This window comes from Panonychus citri, unplaced genomic scaffold, assembly GCF_014898815.1.
Source record: "Panonychus citri isolate SS breed McGregor unplaced genomic scaffold, ASM1489881v1 Contig00134, whole genome shotgun sequence".
Taxonomy (NCBI): domain Eukaryota; kingdom Metazoa; phylum Arthropoda; class Arachnida; order Trombidiformes; family Tetranychidae; genus Panonychus; species Panonychus citri.
In genome coordinates, this window is record NW_026515539.1 from 2,691,950 (window position 1) to 2,708,787 (window position 16,838).

At 30.6% G+C, this 16,838-nt stretch overlaps 5 protein-coding genes across 6 annotated transcripts; 3 read left to right on the top strand and 2 right to left on the bottom strand.

Annotated features, from left to right (window-relative positions):
* The first annotated feature begins 1,761 nt into the window (after positions 1 to 1,761).
* On the top strand, positions 1,762 to 3,682 carry LOC128391580 (lysophosphatidylserine lipase ABHD12-like). Its single transcript, XM_053351487.1, has one exon. It carries the CDS (start codon positions 1,944 to 1,946, stop codon positions 3,105 to 3,107), a length of 1,164 nt encoding a protein of 387 aa, XP_053207462.1. The 5' UTR covers positions 1,762 to 1,943; the 3' UTR covers positions 3,108 to 3,682.
* Positions 3,683 to 4,644: 962 nt separating this feature from the next.
* LOC128391585 (uncharacterized) lies at positions 4,645 to 8,585 on the bottom strand. 2 transcript variants are annotated; one of them, XM_053351496.1, is made up of 4 exons: positions 8,436 to 8,585; positions 6,041 to 6,214; positions 5,213 to 5,392; positions 4,645 to 5,128 (listed from the first exon to the last, which is right to left on the bottom strand). In XM_053351496.1, the coding sequence occupies exons 2-4, from the start codon at positions 6,095 to 6,097 to the stop codon at positions 4,892 to 4,894; spliced, it is 474 nt and encodes a 157-aa protein (XP_053207471.1). In that variant the 5' UTR covers positions 6,098 to 6,214; positions 8,436 to 8,585; the 3' UTR covers positions 4,645 to 4,891. The 2 variants fall into 2 exon arrangements, with proteins under 2 accessions (XP_053207471.1, XP_053207470.1); XM_053351495.1 differs by lacking the exon at positions 8,436 to 8,585 and having other exon boundaries at positions 6,041 to 6,303.
* A 2,379-nt stretch (positions 8,586 to 10,964) lies between these two features.
* LOC128391582 (growth hormone-inducible transmembrane protein-like) lies at positions 10,965 to 12,663 on the top strand. Its single transcript, XM_053351491.1, is given in 6 exon segments — positions 10,965 to 11,268; positions 11,271 to 11,376; positions 11,455 to 11,596; positions 11,677 to 11,974; positions 12,176 to 12,347; positions 12,424 to 12,663. Coding segments are annotated over 6 exon segments (996 nt in total). The 5' UTR covers positions 10,965 to 11,075; the 3' UTR covers positions 12,509 to 12,663.
* Positions 12,664 to 13,293: 630 nt separating this feature from the next.
* On the bottom strand, positions 13,294 to 14,573 carry LOC128391583 (6-phosphogluconolactonase-like). The gene is made up of 3 exons (XM_053351493.1): positions 14,012 to 14,573; positions 13,807 to 13,947; positions 13,294 to 13,724 (listed from the first exon to the last, which is right to left on the bottom strand). Exons 1-3 carry the CDS (start codon positions 14,480 to 14,482, stop codon positions 13,599 to 13,601), a joined length of 738 nt encoding a protein of 245 aa, XP_053207468.1. The 5' UTR covers positions 14,483 to 14,573; the 3' UTR covers positions 13,294 to 13,598.
* Positions 14,574 to 15,522: 949 nt separating this feature from the next.
* LOC128391584 (programmed cell death protein 10-like) lies at positions 15,523 to 16,781 on the top strand. Its single transcript, XM_053351494.1, has 6 exons — positions 15,523 to 15,749; positions 15,815 to 15,868; positions 15,941 to 16,064; positions 16,190 to 16,316; positions 16,381 to 16,545; positions 16,621 to 16,781. The coding sequence occupies exons 1-6, from the start codon at positions 15,660 to 15,662 to the stop codon at positions 16,715 to 16,717; spliced, it is 657 nt and encodes a 218-aa protein (XP_053207469.1). The 5' UTR covers positions 15,523 to 15,659; the 3' UTR covers positions 16,718 to 16,781.
* Positions 16,782 to 16,838: the final 57 nt, after the last annotated feature.

Sequence of the window (16,838 nt, forward strand, 5' to 3'; positions counted from 1 at the left end):
AGATCAAATCAAATGTTAGGGTATTTAGAACTAAATTGTAATAACCAGAAAGAGAGGTAAAAATAGATTAGATTAATCAACTCCGATGATTAGTTAATCATCTTTAATTCCAATGTAAAGTCTATCATGAATTATATAATCATCTAAATGTGATAAATTACACGAGATGATTAATGGTAAAGGTAATTTTCTTTGTGACGTTTGATTTTTATGCTTTTCTCACTTATTCCGATTAATTTAGATGATGATTATGATATGGAAGTTAATTGTTGACAATTAAAATTATTCTCGAGAAAATGTGAATCAACCAGAGGATCAACAGATGAATCTGAGTTTTGCAATTGTAAAAGTGCATTCTTCTTGAGGCAAACCCATCGGCGAAATTAAATCAACGATAATTATGTTAACAATCAATCAAGAATCAAGAACAATTCAATACTTTAAATTGAAAAGATGATTGTAAATGGAAATAAAAAAGTTAAATTAACGATTTGACCTGAATTACAGTTTGGCGATTTCAGAATGTCCTGAAAATTGAGTGAAAGGGTCAATCTAAGAATGAACTTGGAATTGAATAAATTAAATCAATTGTTGGATAATTTTGATTATCGTTTCTTTCCTTCAGCATCACAAATGTCAAGTGAATATCGAGATCAGAACCATGGAAGTTCATGAATGTCAACAAATGATAAAACTCGGCAATTGTATTCGCCTCCGTTGAAAAAGCGACCAGTCGAATGGTTCAAAGATCCATGAACTCTAAATCTGAGCGACTGAATCAGTCGATCATCACCTAATTCAAAGAGCAATTGACTTGATTGTTATAAGATGATTCTAATTGTTTGAATTTCGTTTTTCAATTGTGTCCTAATCGTTGCCCAAAACCATAGACTCGAAACTTTTTTCATCCTTGATTAAGTCAAATTGTAGAAAATTGAAAAATTGTTTGTATTATATTGAGTAAAATGATCAAATTAAAAAGAAAAGAAAATCTAATCAACAACAATCAATCAATAAATAGTAATCAACATGAAAACGCGTGTTGATTTAGTTGATCACAATTTGAGTTCGTAATAAATTGTCACCAAGATTTAATTTCCCAAATAAAAGTGACATAATTATCGTACTTTTCTTAAATTTTATCGAAAACACAATCAACAGCAACAATAAATCACACTAAATGATTAAATTGTTGATAAAAGAAAATGTACCTTCACCTTCAACAACAATTAGCAGATTATTGATCAACTGGAAAAGAAAGATGAGTTTTAATCATCGCATGAGAATATAAATTATTTAAACATTTAGAGTGAAAATCACGAAAATCAACTCATCCAATGAACACCAATAGATAACAATTAATATAAACATAATCTTATGAATAGTTAATCAGTTAGAAAGAAAGAAAAACAAAAGAAACACTTTCAAAATGTTAATCACAATTAATAACTTTCAGATTCTCAGGTGGAAATAGACAATTGGCTATTTGCACGAAAAGAATAACAATCAAATTAACTAATTAAACAATTGTGGTCAATTTTAAGTCGAAAATAGTTACAAACACAACAAAGAAAAACATAATTATCATCGAATCAAATTTTCCCAAATCATCGTCATTGAGAAAAAATTGATTATCTTAATTTTCTCGCTAATTAGACTCTCGCTATTTTCACCGAAATTTAAATCTCCCCTCAAGAGAGAGAGAGAGAGAGACTCGCTCTTTCTTTCTTTCTCTCTTTCTATTTTTCTTTCTCTTTTTTGTTATTCTTTATCAAAAGTAACAGTTTGTTGTTGTTTTACTTTTCATCTCATTCTTTCCCATTCTCAACCTAATTTAGTACTATTAGTAGATAAAAAGCCCTGGGGGAGGGTGAAAAGAGAGAGAGAGAAAATTGTAAAATTGTTTTATTAATTTTGAGGAGGTTCTGAATAATTATAAGAAAATGTTACGCCAAAGGATAAATCAGTCTGAATCCAGGTCTCAACAACGTCCATCAAACTCATCGTATTCAACAGATTCCAAGAAAAAGATGGACACCAAATACTCAAAAAAGTCTCGTTTCAATTTGTGTTATCTTGTCATTTCCTTTTTCTGTTTAGTTTTTTTCATCGCTTATATTGTTGTTCCAATTGTCTTTAAATTAACTCCATCGGTACGAAGACATCTTCTTTTCATGAATTATGTCAACTTCCAGATGAACATGAACCTGAGTAATCCTGAAAGTGAATATAAACTAAAGTGTACTCACACTTTCCATGTTGATTCAGGTGATGGTTTGTCCCTTGGTGTTTGGCACGTACTTCCAGGTAGTTTGGTTGATAAATATTGTCCAACCGGTTCTGGTTCCGTTGATTTAAGAAATGTTGATCCATCGCAATTGTTTAACGATGATAAACCAATTTTCCTTTACTCTCATGGTAACGGTGGAACCAGAGGAGGAAATCACCGACTTGGCCTTTATAAACTCTTGGCCTATGGTCCATTGGATGCTCATGTTATCACCTATGATTACAGAGGGTACGGAGATTCAAGTTCAGTTGATCCCTCGGTTCCAGGACTTGTCGATGATGCTTTTCACATGTACCAATGGTTATCGAGTAAAGTTAATCACAGTCGAATCAATGTTTGGGGCCATTCCCTTGGAACCGCAGTTTCGGTTGCTTTGGTTAAAAGGATTTCCAACTCATCTCCACCCAATTCCCTGACATTGGAAGCTCCTTTCAACGATATCGTTGAAGCGATCAGTGAATATCCATTAGCAATTATCTACAAAATCTATCCACTGTTTGATTATTTCTTCATTGAACCATTCCGTCAACCAGAATTTCAATTGTTCAACAGTCAGGTGAACATTAAAGAAATTAAAGTTCCAACTCTGATTCTCCATGCTAAAGATGATGCCATTGTACCTTTCAAATTGGGATTCAGATTATATAAAAGTGCACTTGAAGCTTCAAACAATCAACCAGATTATCTTAAGCCAGTGATGATTATCTACAGAGAGGATCATGGATTAGGACATAAAAATATTTACAAAGAGCCAACGTTAACCAAAGTGATTGGAAAATTTATCTCTCATCTTGAAATTGAACAAACATTTATATGAGATGATTAATGTTAATTATTTACAAAATTTTTCTCTCAATTAATTAACTGTTAACACATATAAGAGGAAAACTTATTTTCCACAACCTAAGATAATCTTTCTTACTATAGTTAATTATATTATCACAATTAGCGACTCACTCAAGCTAAACATTGACGATTAATTTAAATGGTTGTAATCATTGATTGTCCAAGTCCAATTATTTATCAAATTGATTATATTTCATCAATTATATTGTACAATTTGTTAAATTTTTTTCTTCCATTCGTCAATTGAAAATGTTCATCATCATCATCAAATTTGATCCTCCATTAATTTTACAACAATCAACATCAATTTTTAATTATCTTAATCATATATACACAACTATTATTGTAATACTTTCATAAATATATATTTAAATATATTTATTCAATTGTTTCCTTAAGTTAAAGAGGAAAAACTATTTTCTAATTTGTATGTCACAATCAAGAATCAATATTGTTAATCAAATTGATTTAATATCGTTATTGTTAGATTATAATAATATAAATCAACCTTGACTCTAAAATAAAGTTGACAATTAATGTTTACAAGGGATAAGGTGATCGTCATGATCACTATTAATATTTATATTTACGTTACGTTGATTTTCACGTGTGGTATTATTGACAATTATTTATATCCAACTTGTTGATTACTACAGGGAAATTAAGGAATTGACGTTCAGATTGATGAAAGTTTTCCCCTTGAACAGTTGACACTTAAATCGGTTTGATGATTGGTTAACAGTTTAACAATCAAACTCATCGCCAACAATTGAAGAATTGATTAAATTCAGCCCATGAACTTTACAAGTATCTCATAGTATGAATGTAATTATATTTTCAGGGGTTGAACAATTGATAGTAAATTTTGGTCAATGGAAAATCAAAGTTGAAACTTTTTGTTTTGATTAGTTGATCGTAATGGTTAATTGAATGTAGATTTTTGTTAGGAGGTAATTTCAATTGTCCAGGAGTGACTTTTGGTGGGTTTTCAGGTGAGATTTTTATCCGCTTAGGTTGATGGCTTTGAAAACGGCGGGTGGAACTTTGAAGGAAAAAGTTGTATTGTTGAGGTTAATTGTTGTTAATTGCCGTGGAATCATGTTATCATCTGAAAGCTTATTCTTTTCTCTACAAGATGGTGTTACCAATCTCACAATTTCTTTCGTTAATTGTTGTTGTTTTCAAGCTCAATTCGGAAAGTTCGATAATTGAAATTCGATAATTATAATCTGACCATCCGATCATTTTTGGATCTTCATTCATCTCTTTTTCGCTCCTTGATTTCGTTCTACTTGTTGCGATCACAAGAAGCGAGTGATTGACAGAATAATATCGAAATTTTCATCTATTTCTATCAAGTCTCTTTCTACTTTCTGATGATTAGAATTTCAATTTATTAGCTAATCTGAGATGTAAAGGATAAGAACATAGAGAGAAAAAAAAGAAAAGGATAATAAAAAAAAGAGAAATTTTAATCAAACATGAATAACTTTTGACCCTTGACCTCCTACGACATTGATTTTGTTTAATGAGTACAGAATTTCAAGATCTTTTATTTGATATTACATATCTTCATATTGCTCTTGAATGTTTGAACAAATATGAATCATAATAATTGTGATGATAATGATACATGAAAAAGAAAAGGCTGGAAGAATCAATTTCAATGAAAATCGTAAGGAAAATTAATGTAGCAATTAGTTGATGATAAAATTGATGAATAGATGAACATATTAGGTGAAAAGTTTCAAATGATTATCCTCGATAAAAGGAACCGGAAGCAGAGAAAAGCATCAAAGCTGATAAAATATCGAGAATGAAAACAGCGATCATGTTACCATCTTCAGCGAGGAAAATATTATGCCTCTTGTTGTCGACGATACTTTTCAATGCTTTGAACGCTCCATCGGCGGTCAGATTACAAGGCATGTTAAACACTAGAACCGAAGTGTAAACCATGATACCAGCGATCACAAGGATTCCAATAACAGCCTAAAGATGGAATCGAGGAAAAGAAATGAAAAAAGTTCAATCAATTGGACATTCGATACTCGATCGATCGTGAGAATCACTTACCAGATAAAACAGTATAACGATATCATGGATCACACCAGCAAAGTTGAGCACTCCAAGGACGAAGAGCACCAAACCCGTGATCAGACCTGCGATGTGAAAAGCTTGGATCTTATCATAGTCTTCGAGTCCCAAACAGCCTTCTTTAGACTTGACCAGATAGAAGCAAACTGCCCCGAAGACCTAATTGTAAACCATTAACAGTTGATTAGATTTTTTCACCAAACAATTTACTTAGTCTTCGAGTTTGTTTCATCAATCGTTTTGAAAAGTTAAACTAATTGCTCGTAGTTAGCGAAATTGAATAAATTGTCTCTATTATTTATTTAATAATCTGTTGAATTGTCCAAAGACAATTTAACTTGATTGAATTAAATTGGTTGATTTTAATTTCTTACAATCAAATTAATCTATTCAACTTTTCCCCACTCGGATCATTGATTATTGTTCAATCATATGTTGATGATTAACTCAATTAATGATGATGATAATAAAGCTAATAATGAATCCATATAACATCAGATTAAGACAATTAACTTATTATGATAATAATTATCCATTCCAACCTTAAATTAACTTCTCTCGCTTTTGGATAAAATTTTGCTAATAACAATTGAACAATTTATATTTCCTTTCCTTCATAAATCACTATTAATAAAAGCTAATTGTTTCAACGATTCCATTGCTATTAAAGGCAATTGTTTCAATCGGAAACAATTTTCAAGGCTATTGATTAAAACACAAACCGCCAATTGTGAGTTCGGATTGACAAAAAAAGAGCTTAAATTTGTCAACAATCATTGGAAGATAATTAAAAAAAAAATCACTTACCGCAATTAGCAATCCCATTAAACCATATCCATTAACACGTTTAGAAGCACTTGGCATTTTGATTTAATTGTAATAATTTAAAACTGGATAACAATTAGTGATTACTCGTTGATTGATTGAAACAATTAGCAAAAAAAAATCGTACTTGTTGTTGACTATGAATTCTGGTTGAAACTGAAATGAAAATAGAAACTGAATTAACTTCTGGTTGCAAGTTGATTGCCTTGTTGCTATTACTTTAATGATGATGATGATGATGATGATAAAGATTCAGTTGCTCACTCACTCATTCCTCTCACTTTCATCATCATTTATCTCTCTCATTCCTTTTATCTTTTCATCCTCTTTCTTTTTCTGTATCTTCCCTCTTTCATCTGTCATCTCATCCTCCCTATTATTTAAATAACTCACTCAACCATATTTTTGGATATAACTGAATCAACAAGAACTGGATGATAAGGATGATAAAGAAAGAGGAAAAGAAAGATAAATGAGACTCTCCCAGAGATAATGATTCTGTCCTAGATAATATTCAACAACGAAAACCTCAAAGACTAACTAACTGTAATCCTCGAGAGCGATTAATTTCCTATCATCGATAACAATCAATCCATATGATTCTTAATCATAATTAATCATTAACCATTTTAAATTGTTGTTGTTGTTGTTGTTTTTGTCTTGGTGAGTGATTTAATTCATTGCTAACAATCAACTCGATTGTTGTTCACCTTGGATTGGATTAACGAACCTCAAGCAAGGCCTAAGATGAGATTAACAATTAAACAATTAAAATCCTACACTTAATTTTGTTTCTTCTTCATTAGTAAATCTTTATTATTATGATTAACGGAGGGTGTTGTTTGCTTTTGTCTAAATCACAATTAACAATATATCAACAACTATTAACAATCAAATTGTTACACTGTTTTAATTTTTTTCTCATGATGATTAAAACTAAAACGCGATAAATATTAATTTCTGAACCTTGAATTTTATTTGTTTGGAAATCGTTTTAATATTTTGGTCTTTTCTTAATCATAATTAGTAAATTGTTTCTGTCACAATTACAAGTTGAACATTCAATTCCCGCCTTGACATGTAGTCATGATCATCTTCATGATAATGATAATAATCAAATTTCATGAATCTGATGTCATTAGATATTGTATTTAACTCTCACGCAATTGAATCAAATTGAATTGAATTAATATTTTGTTATATTAACTTTCAATTTTTTATTTCAACAATTAAAGGTTTGTTTGTTATTAATGAAAAGTTAATCATGTTCATATATATATTGTAACTGAGTTGGTTAATTAATCAATTCTCAATGGTTTAAGGGCTCTAAACATGGTCAAGAGTTAATTAACAACAATCTTTTCATGAGTTAGATTGTTAATTGTGGTTAAATATGAAAAAGAGGTTAATGAACAATTAGAAACTAAATTAAAGTGAAACACCTTGAAATTTAAAGTTAAATACTAAAGATATACCTTGATGATTAAATACATTGTTGATTAACTAACCATAAACTAAGGTTATTAACAATTAAGAGCCACACTAATCATCAACAACAGTAACAATTTAAGGTTACAACTGATGAAGGATTTGGGAACTGAATTAACAGTGGGAACTAATTGTTTCTCATAAGTTTCTCAATCGTAAATATAAATTGTAAATCTATTAAATCATCGTCAATCTAATCAATTGAATATGATTCGTAAACATATAAACATGATGGATGTTAATGATTGTATTGATAATCAACTCGATGATGATGATGATGATGATGAATATTATGAAAACCTTGCCAGAATCAAGAGAAAGAGTTAGTTGATTGTTGCAAGATAATAAACTTAAATTATCATCAAGCAAACAATTTAAACTGCAAACAAAATCCTTGAAAGTTTCACATTGATAATTAACATTGAGACTATGGGGTTTGTATTATTTTCTGGTAATCAAACCTAAAAACCAGAATTCTGGTTTCTGGTTGTTGTTGTTGTTAGTTACTAAGATGGTGACCTAATTGAATAACAACAACATGATTAGTTGTTTTCCTTGACTAACATTATAATTAAATTTAATTGTTGTAGGTTGGTTAACTCTGTCTATGGATATTAATGTGTTGCCTTTTGATTGTTAATCGTTTCAAATCGTAGGTGAAATTGAATCGTGATTAAGATTAGTGTTTAAACAAAAATTGATGCGCTACATTGATGACGATCAGTTGATTAACAATGGAGAATTGATTTAATTCATCAAAATTGTTAATCGTTTTAACAATTTAACAATCGAATGAAAAATTTTGATCAGCAATTTTGTCTAGAATTTTGTTTTTTTTCTGATTTCTTGTTGATTGTCCAGAAAATTTAAATTGATTGTATTCACTTACCTTAAGACAATTTGATTGATTTTGATTATTCACAATTAAATTTAGAAATTGACTCTTTTTTCCCCAACAATTAACGATTCACAATTAAAGGTTTCAATATGTTTGTTTTTTCAGTTAATAAAATGTGGTTCAAATGATTTAATCATAATTGTTTCCTTGGTTATTATCTTGATTGTTGTTGACTGATTAAGACAAGAATACAATCAATTGATTTAATTTGCTTCCTTTAGATTGTAAATAAGAAAGTCAATTGATTTTTCTTGAATAATTAGAACCATTTTAACCATATTAAATTAGTTAATTACTCTAATTTTAAATGAGCTTTCACATTGAATTAATTAAATTAATTGAATGAAAAAAAAGGTGATTTAGTTTCTGGTTTTGATGGCAAATTAAAATGTCAACTAATTGATGTTGTAAATTATTATGTTGTTTGATATAATCCCTTTTAGGTGTATTACATTGATTGTTGTAAAGTTGATTAATTTGGTCCCTTGATTGTTAAGGTGAATTCAATTAATTTGGTGAATCGAAAGGTAATCATAATTGATAACCATTATTATCAAAAGGAAATGATGATCAGCGTAAAAATAGGTTAGATTACTAAAAATAGAGATAGTCGATTATCTTGATGATAATCATGTGAATTCATGATTAGCATAATTCAATCTTTAAAAAAAGTATAGCGTTAAAGTCAAGGTGAGATTGAAAATGATCATCATGTTAATCAAACTCAGAATTATGTTCAACATGGAATCAGGAACAGAGAGAAAAAAGTTGCATTTTTTGTCTTCTTTTCTCTTCCATGATGAAGATGGGAGAGGCCTATGGCTAAAAATAAAGTTCTGTTCCTATTTCTCCTTTTTTTTCCTCTTTTTATCATCTTTCATCATTCTTGTCATCCATTTGCTTTTAGGTTCCATCCATTTTGTTCCTATTTAATTTCACAATTTAATTAACTTTCTACCTTGTTTCTTTTTCTTTCTCATATCATTGGAATCCATGGCTTGTTTTTTAAGGTAAATTGTTCATCATTCATGGGGAATCATTGACATGGAGCTTTGGGTTGCATGGTACATTTTGTTTCTCCTTTTAGTAACATCATTATCAGGGTGAAATTGGTTATCATGGTTTGAATATCAGAAGAGATTGTGATTAGTTTCACTTTTTGCCTTTTTCTTGACATGTTAAGATTGGGCTTGATTAGAATGGTTAACAATGACCCACACCTAATCAACATTAGTTAATCTCTTGTCTCTTTCATCTATGGTTATAACTGATTAGCTTTGGGTGTCTCTTAATCTGGTTCACATGTTAAGCTTTAACTGTTTGCTCATTGTCTTTTATAGTTTGACCGAAATTCGGACTCTGCCAGATGATTTGTTGATGTATGATGATGATGATGATGATGAAAATATAGTTAATGAAGAGCAGCGGATAACAACAATAAATAGAGAGCAAATATATTTCTTCCTTTCGGGAATTGTTATCATGATTTAATGATCCACTTGGTTATTACTTTTGTCTATGGTTGATTCCTTTTAAATCTTGTTACGTAATGGCTTTTGTCTTCTTCTTTATATCAACCATGGGAATATTAATGTTACATTTTATGATGATGACAAAAAATGATCAAGACTTGACTTTACTCCTCTCTCATGGTCTCCTCAATGGACTGGTCTCTGTTAAGAGTAAAGTAAATGAATCCAATGGATTATTGATTTGATGATCTTTTTCTTTTAATTTCATAATTGAAAATTACCTCTTGCTTTGATTTATCGCCAATTTAGGTGAAAGGATAATTTAAAATTAAACACTAAGATCAGTAGCTTAATCCAAAGCTCCAATAAAAGTGAGACTCAATGAATGAGAATTATAAATCATCATTGATCGGGACCGTTTAACACCAGATTAATCAACAGGTTAGATTCACAGGTTGGCCATCCGGGTAAATCTTCAGATCGAGTGTAGGAGAGACTCTAACTGGACATAATTAATGATTTTCCAATCATGTATGATTGATTAATCACACAGCTAAAAGGGCATCAAGATCCTTTGTCCATCTAAGCCCAGTTGAGTTTCCATTACATGGTTATCGTCCAAAAGGTAATTCTAACACAATTTGCCAGAGTTCACACATTTAACTCAACTAAATTTAGCTTGTTGAACCATCAAAGTACTTGGGAAGCTTGAAAATCTCTAACAATTTGAAGATTTAATTAAAAAAGGAAAGGTAAACAATCAACTTAGATCAGAGATTAACCAAAAACTTGGAAATAAATGAGAGGGAAAGTTACAGATATTAAATTAACTCTTTCTTACCTTAATTGTAGTTAATTCTCTTATGTTTGTTACATGTCGAAAGAATCTAAAAACATTGCTTAACGTAAATTAATTGCAATTAATTCTCGTACTTGATTAGACAATTAAATTTCCAATTGAATGGAAGAGAAAAAAATTGAAAAAAGAAAATTGAAATTCGGTTCGTAATTATGTCAATTTCCCTTTTCTACGCATTTCATCACGGAGTTTCCAGAAAATTCACAATTAAGAAAATATTGTTTACACTTTTGTTCTTTAATTTGATTTGATTGTTAATTGTTATTATTTGATTATTTTCGATTATTAATTAAAGCAAATATGCTGTCCTACGTTTTATTGAGAAATTGTTCATCATCTTTGAGTCGAGGTTTACTTCAAGAAGCTAAGGCTAATATTGTTTCTAAATGTGGTCTACGTCAAGATGCTACAAGGGTTAAAGGTATTTTCGGTGGTCGAGCTGAGCCTAAAGTTAGTCTGAAGGAACGATTGATGAAACCAACTTCTGGTGCACCTTTGCCTTTGGACGAGCTGCTGTTACCGCGGGATCTGGTCTTGGTCTTGGTGCTTTGTGTTTCTATGGACTTGCTTCACGTCAAGATGCCATAATTGATAAGTCATTGTAAGAGGCTATTGATCGTCTTGATTATATTTTTTTCTAATCTTCTATTGGTTTAAATTGTTTTAATTTTCTATTTAGAGCTTGGCCAAAACATGTTCAAGATAGAATACATGCTACATTCGCTTATTTCGGAGCCAGTATCGCTGTGGCCGGTTCTGCAGCTTATTTAGTCACCCGATCTCCAGCATTGATGCGTTTGGTTTCATCTAATTCATTACTGGTAAATCTCGACTTTTCAATTTAGAGTCTTTCAATTTGTCTTTGGCTACTAATTTATGTTTATTCTCAATTTCCTAAAAGGCTTTTGGAATTACCATTGCAGCTTTAATTGGTCTCGGAAGTATTTCAGCAAGTATTCCATATTCTCCTGGATTTGGATCCAAACAATTAGCTTGGTTGGCCCACAGTTCTTTATTGGGAGCTGTAATTGCTCCAATATCTTTCGTTGGTGGACCTTTGATCATGAGAGCTGCTTTGATCACCGCTGGTGTCATTTCCAGTCTTTCACTGGTCGCTGTTTGTGCTCCAAGTGAAAAATTCCTAAATATCGGAGGTCCATTGGCCATGGGATTCGGTTTAGTGTTTGCTTCATCATTAGGTTTGTATTTATACAATGACGAAGTATTTATCTGATTCATAGCTGAATACTTTTTTTTATCTCATAAATGATGAAATCAGATTCTTCTATTGTATCATTTCAAACTGAATCTCTTACATAATCTGTCGTAATCTCTATTTCGGATGATTTTTATTTTCTTTCAATGATTTCAACTTTCATTATTCTCTTCTCTCTATTTAGCATCAATGTTCTTAGCTCCAACTTCCGCTATCGGTGCTTCAGTATATTCTATTTCCCTGTATGGTGGACTTCTTTTATTCTGTGGTTTCATGCTTTATGATGTTCAAAAGATCGTCAAACGAGCTGAACACACCCCATTATATGGAGCTCGTCCTTACGATCCAATCCAAAAGTACGTTGCATTTTATATTATTCATTTGAATTCCTTTCCAATCTAATTCGTTCTTATTTCTATTTATTTTCAACAGTTCGATGTCCGTGTTCATTGACACACTTAATATCTTCACTCGTATTCTTGCAATGTTAGGAATGGGTGGACAGAAGAAGAAATAAGCTAATCATTAGTAAATTTCTTTGATTATGAGCAACTAGATTTGTAAATTATTTCTACCCCAAGATTATCCTGTTAATTCAATCCTTTGGTCAATCGGTTTCATTGTGTGATTCAAATGAACCAAAGGCGTAATTAAAAGACCTTAATTCCTTTATTCAAACTCATAAACTCATTTTACACGTGAATAGTTGTCATGAATGAACCTCTAAAAAGGCCATAAACATTGTAGAAATGTATTGAATTTCAACCGATTTACTTATCAATAGTAAATGAATATAATCAATCACCAGTTTAGAGATCAGCTTAATTATAATGATAAATTTTGTTGATATTGGTTATGATCATATGTAAAAGGATTAAATTCAATTATATCTTTCATGTAAAATGATTTAAATATCTACATAATCACGAAATATCTCTACGGTCTTGATAATCTAATGGAAAATGTTGATTGGCTTAACTAATTTACTAATTAAGTTCTTATGAACGTCATAGACACTAAATTTTTCCTGGAAAATGAAAGTAAATCAATGAGGCTGATCAATTTTGATGGAAATTAAATAGTTGGTCTTGATTTTTGTTTCACATTTGTAAGAACTTGACATCAATTAATTGTCAACCAGATACGATCTAAATCACACATAATTAACTGCAATTGGAACCATATAAATAAATAGATTGTGATTAACCATAGTTATTGAAGGCACATTTTTTTACGATGAAACTATTAAGAGTTGATTGATTGCTGTTGATAAAATGTAAATGTTTAAGGAAACAAGTCTAATTACGGTTGTAATTTTAATCACATTTTTTTTTACTTGGCCTTAATACTCTTTGATTTGATCAAATTACTTGGAAATGTTCAATTGGATTAAATGAATGACAGAGCAACACAAATGATACCAGATGAATATTCAACAGGTAGTAAAGGAAAATTTAAACCAACATAATTTACTGTTTTCAACAGTTCAATTGATTGTTCCAGGGATTCAGAGTTTTCTCAGATCAATAAATGTACCAAAATAAACGAAGATAATAATAATCATAATGACGATGATAATATGGAAGAAAGAAAATGAACCAATTTGATTAAACACCTCCAATTATCTCCTTTGGTAACAGCGAACCAGCAGCTTTATCGAGTAACCAGATCAACTCTCCTCTATCGGGTTGAACTCTTCCTGCAGGATAATCATCACCATCGACAAAAATTTTCTATGGAACAAATGAACAATTGATTCCACCAGAAATCAGCTATTAATCAAATCTCTTTTCTCTAATCAAACTCTTGACTTACCTTCAATATCTCGGCCTTTGATAGTCCAGTGCAAACGAAGATAATTGAATCAGAATTGTTGATTACAGGGTAGGTAAGAGTAACTCGTTTTGGTGGGGGTTTCGGTGAGTCTCCAATGTATCCAACCCAACTAATTTGTTGCTATTAAATGAACGCAATTAGTCAATACTTTGATCATTTAAGTTGAAATCTCTTTATTACTAACCTCCAATAACTTATGACCAGGGAACAATGAAGCTGTATGACCATCAGGACCCATTCCAAGAAGGATAAGATTAAATCTTGGTAAAGCCAAATCTTCATCAATTTTAACCGTTGATCTGATTTTCTCGGTATAATCTCGAGCAGCTAATTCACCATCAAGATCTGGATTAATAACAATGAATTGATCCTTTTTCAGAGGTGTCACATTTTCAAAGGCTCTCCAATAGCATCCAAATGTAGATTCTGGATCATCAAATGGAACAATCCTTTCATCACAGAAAAACAATCTCCATCGGGTCCAATCAACGCAACTCAGGGTGGGCAATGTTTTAATTAAACTGTTAATTAATGAACCACCGGATAAGCCAATTGTGAAAAGCTTATCGGTACAATTATCATAACTCTGTTGGATTAACAATCTCAACTCAGCGTTAACATCATCGGTATTTGGTAAAACTTTAATTGTTTTCATGTTGACACAGAAACGTTAGTACAAAGTTAGACAATTAAACTACAACTCAATTGATCAACTAAAAGTTGTGACAAAAATATAAACAATCAATCAAACGATCAATCAAAACACTGACAAACAGAAACCTAGTGACATCTAACGACAGAATTGCACAACTAATGGAAAGATGAAAAATTTCAGCGGTTAAATTGTTCAATTAAATAATTTGATCACTACAATTGATTTGATTTTCGATAGATTAACAATATCTAAATAACAATTAACAATTGGCAAAAACTTTTTATGTGTCAAGAAATAACCATTAGAAACCTTAGCAAACACAACGTCCTAAGTATCGGTCAAGTTTCCGACTAGTTACTTGATCGTTATGATTAAGTTTGATTCTTAAACCAAGGATGAGCTCTAATGATTAAAAGATGATTAATTAAGAAGCTATTTTGTTACAGTTTTGTGAAGAATTGAATTTGCAAAATATTAATAGTTGATTGACAATCAAATTAAGCTTCTAATCAACTCGATAATTTGTACTCTGTTTAACTATTGATACTCCGATTTGTTTTTAATTTTGATTGTTTTTCTTTGATTTCGATCTTTAAATTTCAATATTTAAGTTATTATTTCAGTTCTTTCAATGATGATTTTGATTAGTTTATCAACCAAAGATCGATAATTGATCAATTCAGAAGTTTTATTCTTTTCGATTGGGAAAAGTCACTTTTCATTTGATTGTCCAAATTACTCTGAAGGCTCTTTGGTTCCAACAGATGACGAACCATAAAATAGATTTTACTGTTCTTGAAAATTATCATCTCATCTACTTTGATTACGATTCAACAAAGCCAATAATTAACAATCTATTAGATAATAATCTCAATTAAACTTTTCTTCTAAAAGTCGAAGCGAAAAATTTAATCGATTTTAAGCCGAAAATAACATTCGATTCCCACCAAATAATCGCTTCAAGAAAAATCGAAAATGTGGAAAATCGATCAAAATTGGACTTTTTTCGATTTTATAAAATTGTATCGAATGAAATAAAATCGACTCAAAAGTGTTTAGAGAAACACTTCACCTGATTTTTTTAATTAGAATTAAATTGTTTCTATTTCTTTTTGCTTTGTTTATTATCTATATTTATCTCGTTCTCGTAGTTTTATTTGGAATAGAAAAATTCAAAATGAATTCATCAAATTCTAATCATCCCGAAAGATCTTCAATAGCTGCTCATCTTGTTGTTCCAATTCTTATTAAACCAATTCTTCACAAGGTAAGTTATTCCAATTAATTATCCATCAGCTGATTATTTTCTTTTCTCTAATTTTCTATTTCCAGTTGGAGCGAGAGAGTAGTGACTGTGCTCATGCCATAAGATGTTCCTTGATAAAAGTAATTATTTCATCTTCTTTTTAGAATATGAGCTGAGTGGAACAATTTTTAATTCTCTCTATTCATTTACAGGCTGAAAACTCTTCGCCCGGAATTTTACTTGAACTTTTGATCGCAATGATCAAAAAAGCGGACCTTTCAGTGAACATAATTGAATCGTTGCTTAGACTCCAGGGAACTATTCCTGAATTTGATGGTATCTATTCCATTCAGACATGATTCAGCACCTGATCTATTTTTCTATTGGGGTGAATCACAATGAATCTTTTGTTCCAATGATCACTAATCAGCTGTACAATTTTTTCTCTTTTCTTCTTTCAGATTACATAATTAGACGAAGAGAAGAACCTTTCCAAGAGATGAATAAAAAATCGGTAGTTCTAAGGAAAATTCTGTCCCGTATTCCCGATGAAATCAATGACAGGCCAATTTTTCTTGCCACCATAAAGTAAATACGTTGTTCTTGTTGATTAGCCAACTAATCATATCAACTGATTGTTTTTATTTTCTAGGGAAATTGCCAGTGCTATAAAGAAAATAATGGATTGTGTCAATGCAATATCAGATTATACCTTCGATTTATCGGATAAACAAGTTTTAGACATTCGAAAAAGAGAATTTATCAAATATTCCAAAAGATTTAGCACAACTCTTAAAGAGTTTTTCAAGGAAGGAGAGTAAGAATGATTTAGAACTTAATTAATTCCCATGAATTTGATTTCTCATCTTAATTTTCATATCCTTTTTTTCAGGTCAACTAGTGTTTACATTAGTGCTGCTCATCTGATCCACCAAACTAATCTACTTCATATTACAGTAAAGGACAAATGTGACAATCACCATAAATAATAAATCGGCAATAATTTGAAATTTGTACTGAAACTAATAATTAGTAAAGTTTTTTACGATGAAACTATTAAGAGTTGATTGATTGCTGTTGATAAAATGTAAATGTTTAAGGAAACAAGTC

Bases quoted from the DNA above. Each gene is read 5' to 3' on its own strand.
- LOC128391580 (XM_053351487.1), top strand. From the start codon at position 1,944: ATGTTACGCCAAAGGATAAATCAGTCTGAATCCAGGTCTCAACAACGT.
- LOC128391585 (XM_053351496.1), bottom strand. From the start codon at position 6,097: ATGCCAAGTGCTTCTAAACGTGTTAATGGATATGGTTTAATGGGATTG. The intron at 5,393-6,040 runs GTAAGTGATTTT...GTTTACAATTAG, and splicing joins TAATGGGATTGCTAATTGCG to GTCTTCGGGGCAGTTTGCTT. The intron at 5,129-5,212 runs GTAAGTGATTCT...TTCCATCTTTAG, and splicing joins TCGTTATACTGTTTTATCTG to GCTGTTATTGGAATCCTTGT.
- LOC128391583 (XM_053351493.1), bottom strand. From the start codon at position 14,482: ATGAAAACAATTAAAGTTTTACCAAATACCGATGATGTTAACGCTGAG. The intron at 13,948-14,011 runs GTTAGTAATAAA...TTCATTTAATAG, and splicing joins CTGGTCATAAGTTATTGGAG to CAACAAATTAGTTGGGTTGG. The intron at 13,725-13,806 runs GTAAGTCAAGAG...TTTGTTCCATAG, and splicing joins CAAAGGCCGAGATATTGAAG to AAAATTTTTGTCGATGGTGA.
- LOC128391584 (XM_053351494.1), top strand. From the start codon at position 15,660: ATGAATTCATCAAATTCTAATCATCCCGAAAGATCTTCAATAGCTGCT. The intron at 15,750-15,814 runs GTAAGTTATTCC...TTCTATTTCCAG, and splicing joins TTAAACCAATTCTTCACAAG to TTGGAGCGAGAGAGTAGTGA. The intron at 16,317-16,380 runs GTAAATACGTTG...TTTATTTTCTAG, and splicing joins ATTTTTCTTGCCACCATAAA to GGAAATTGCCAGTGCTATAA.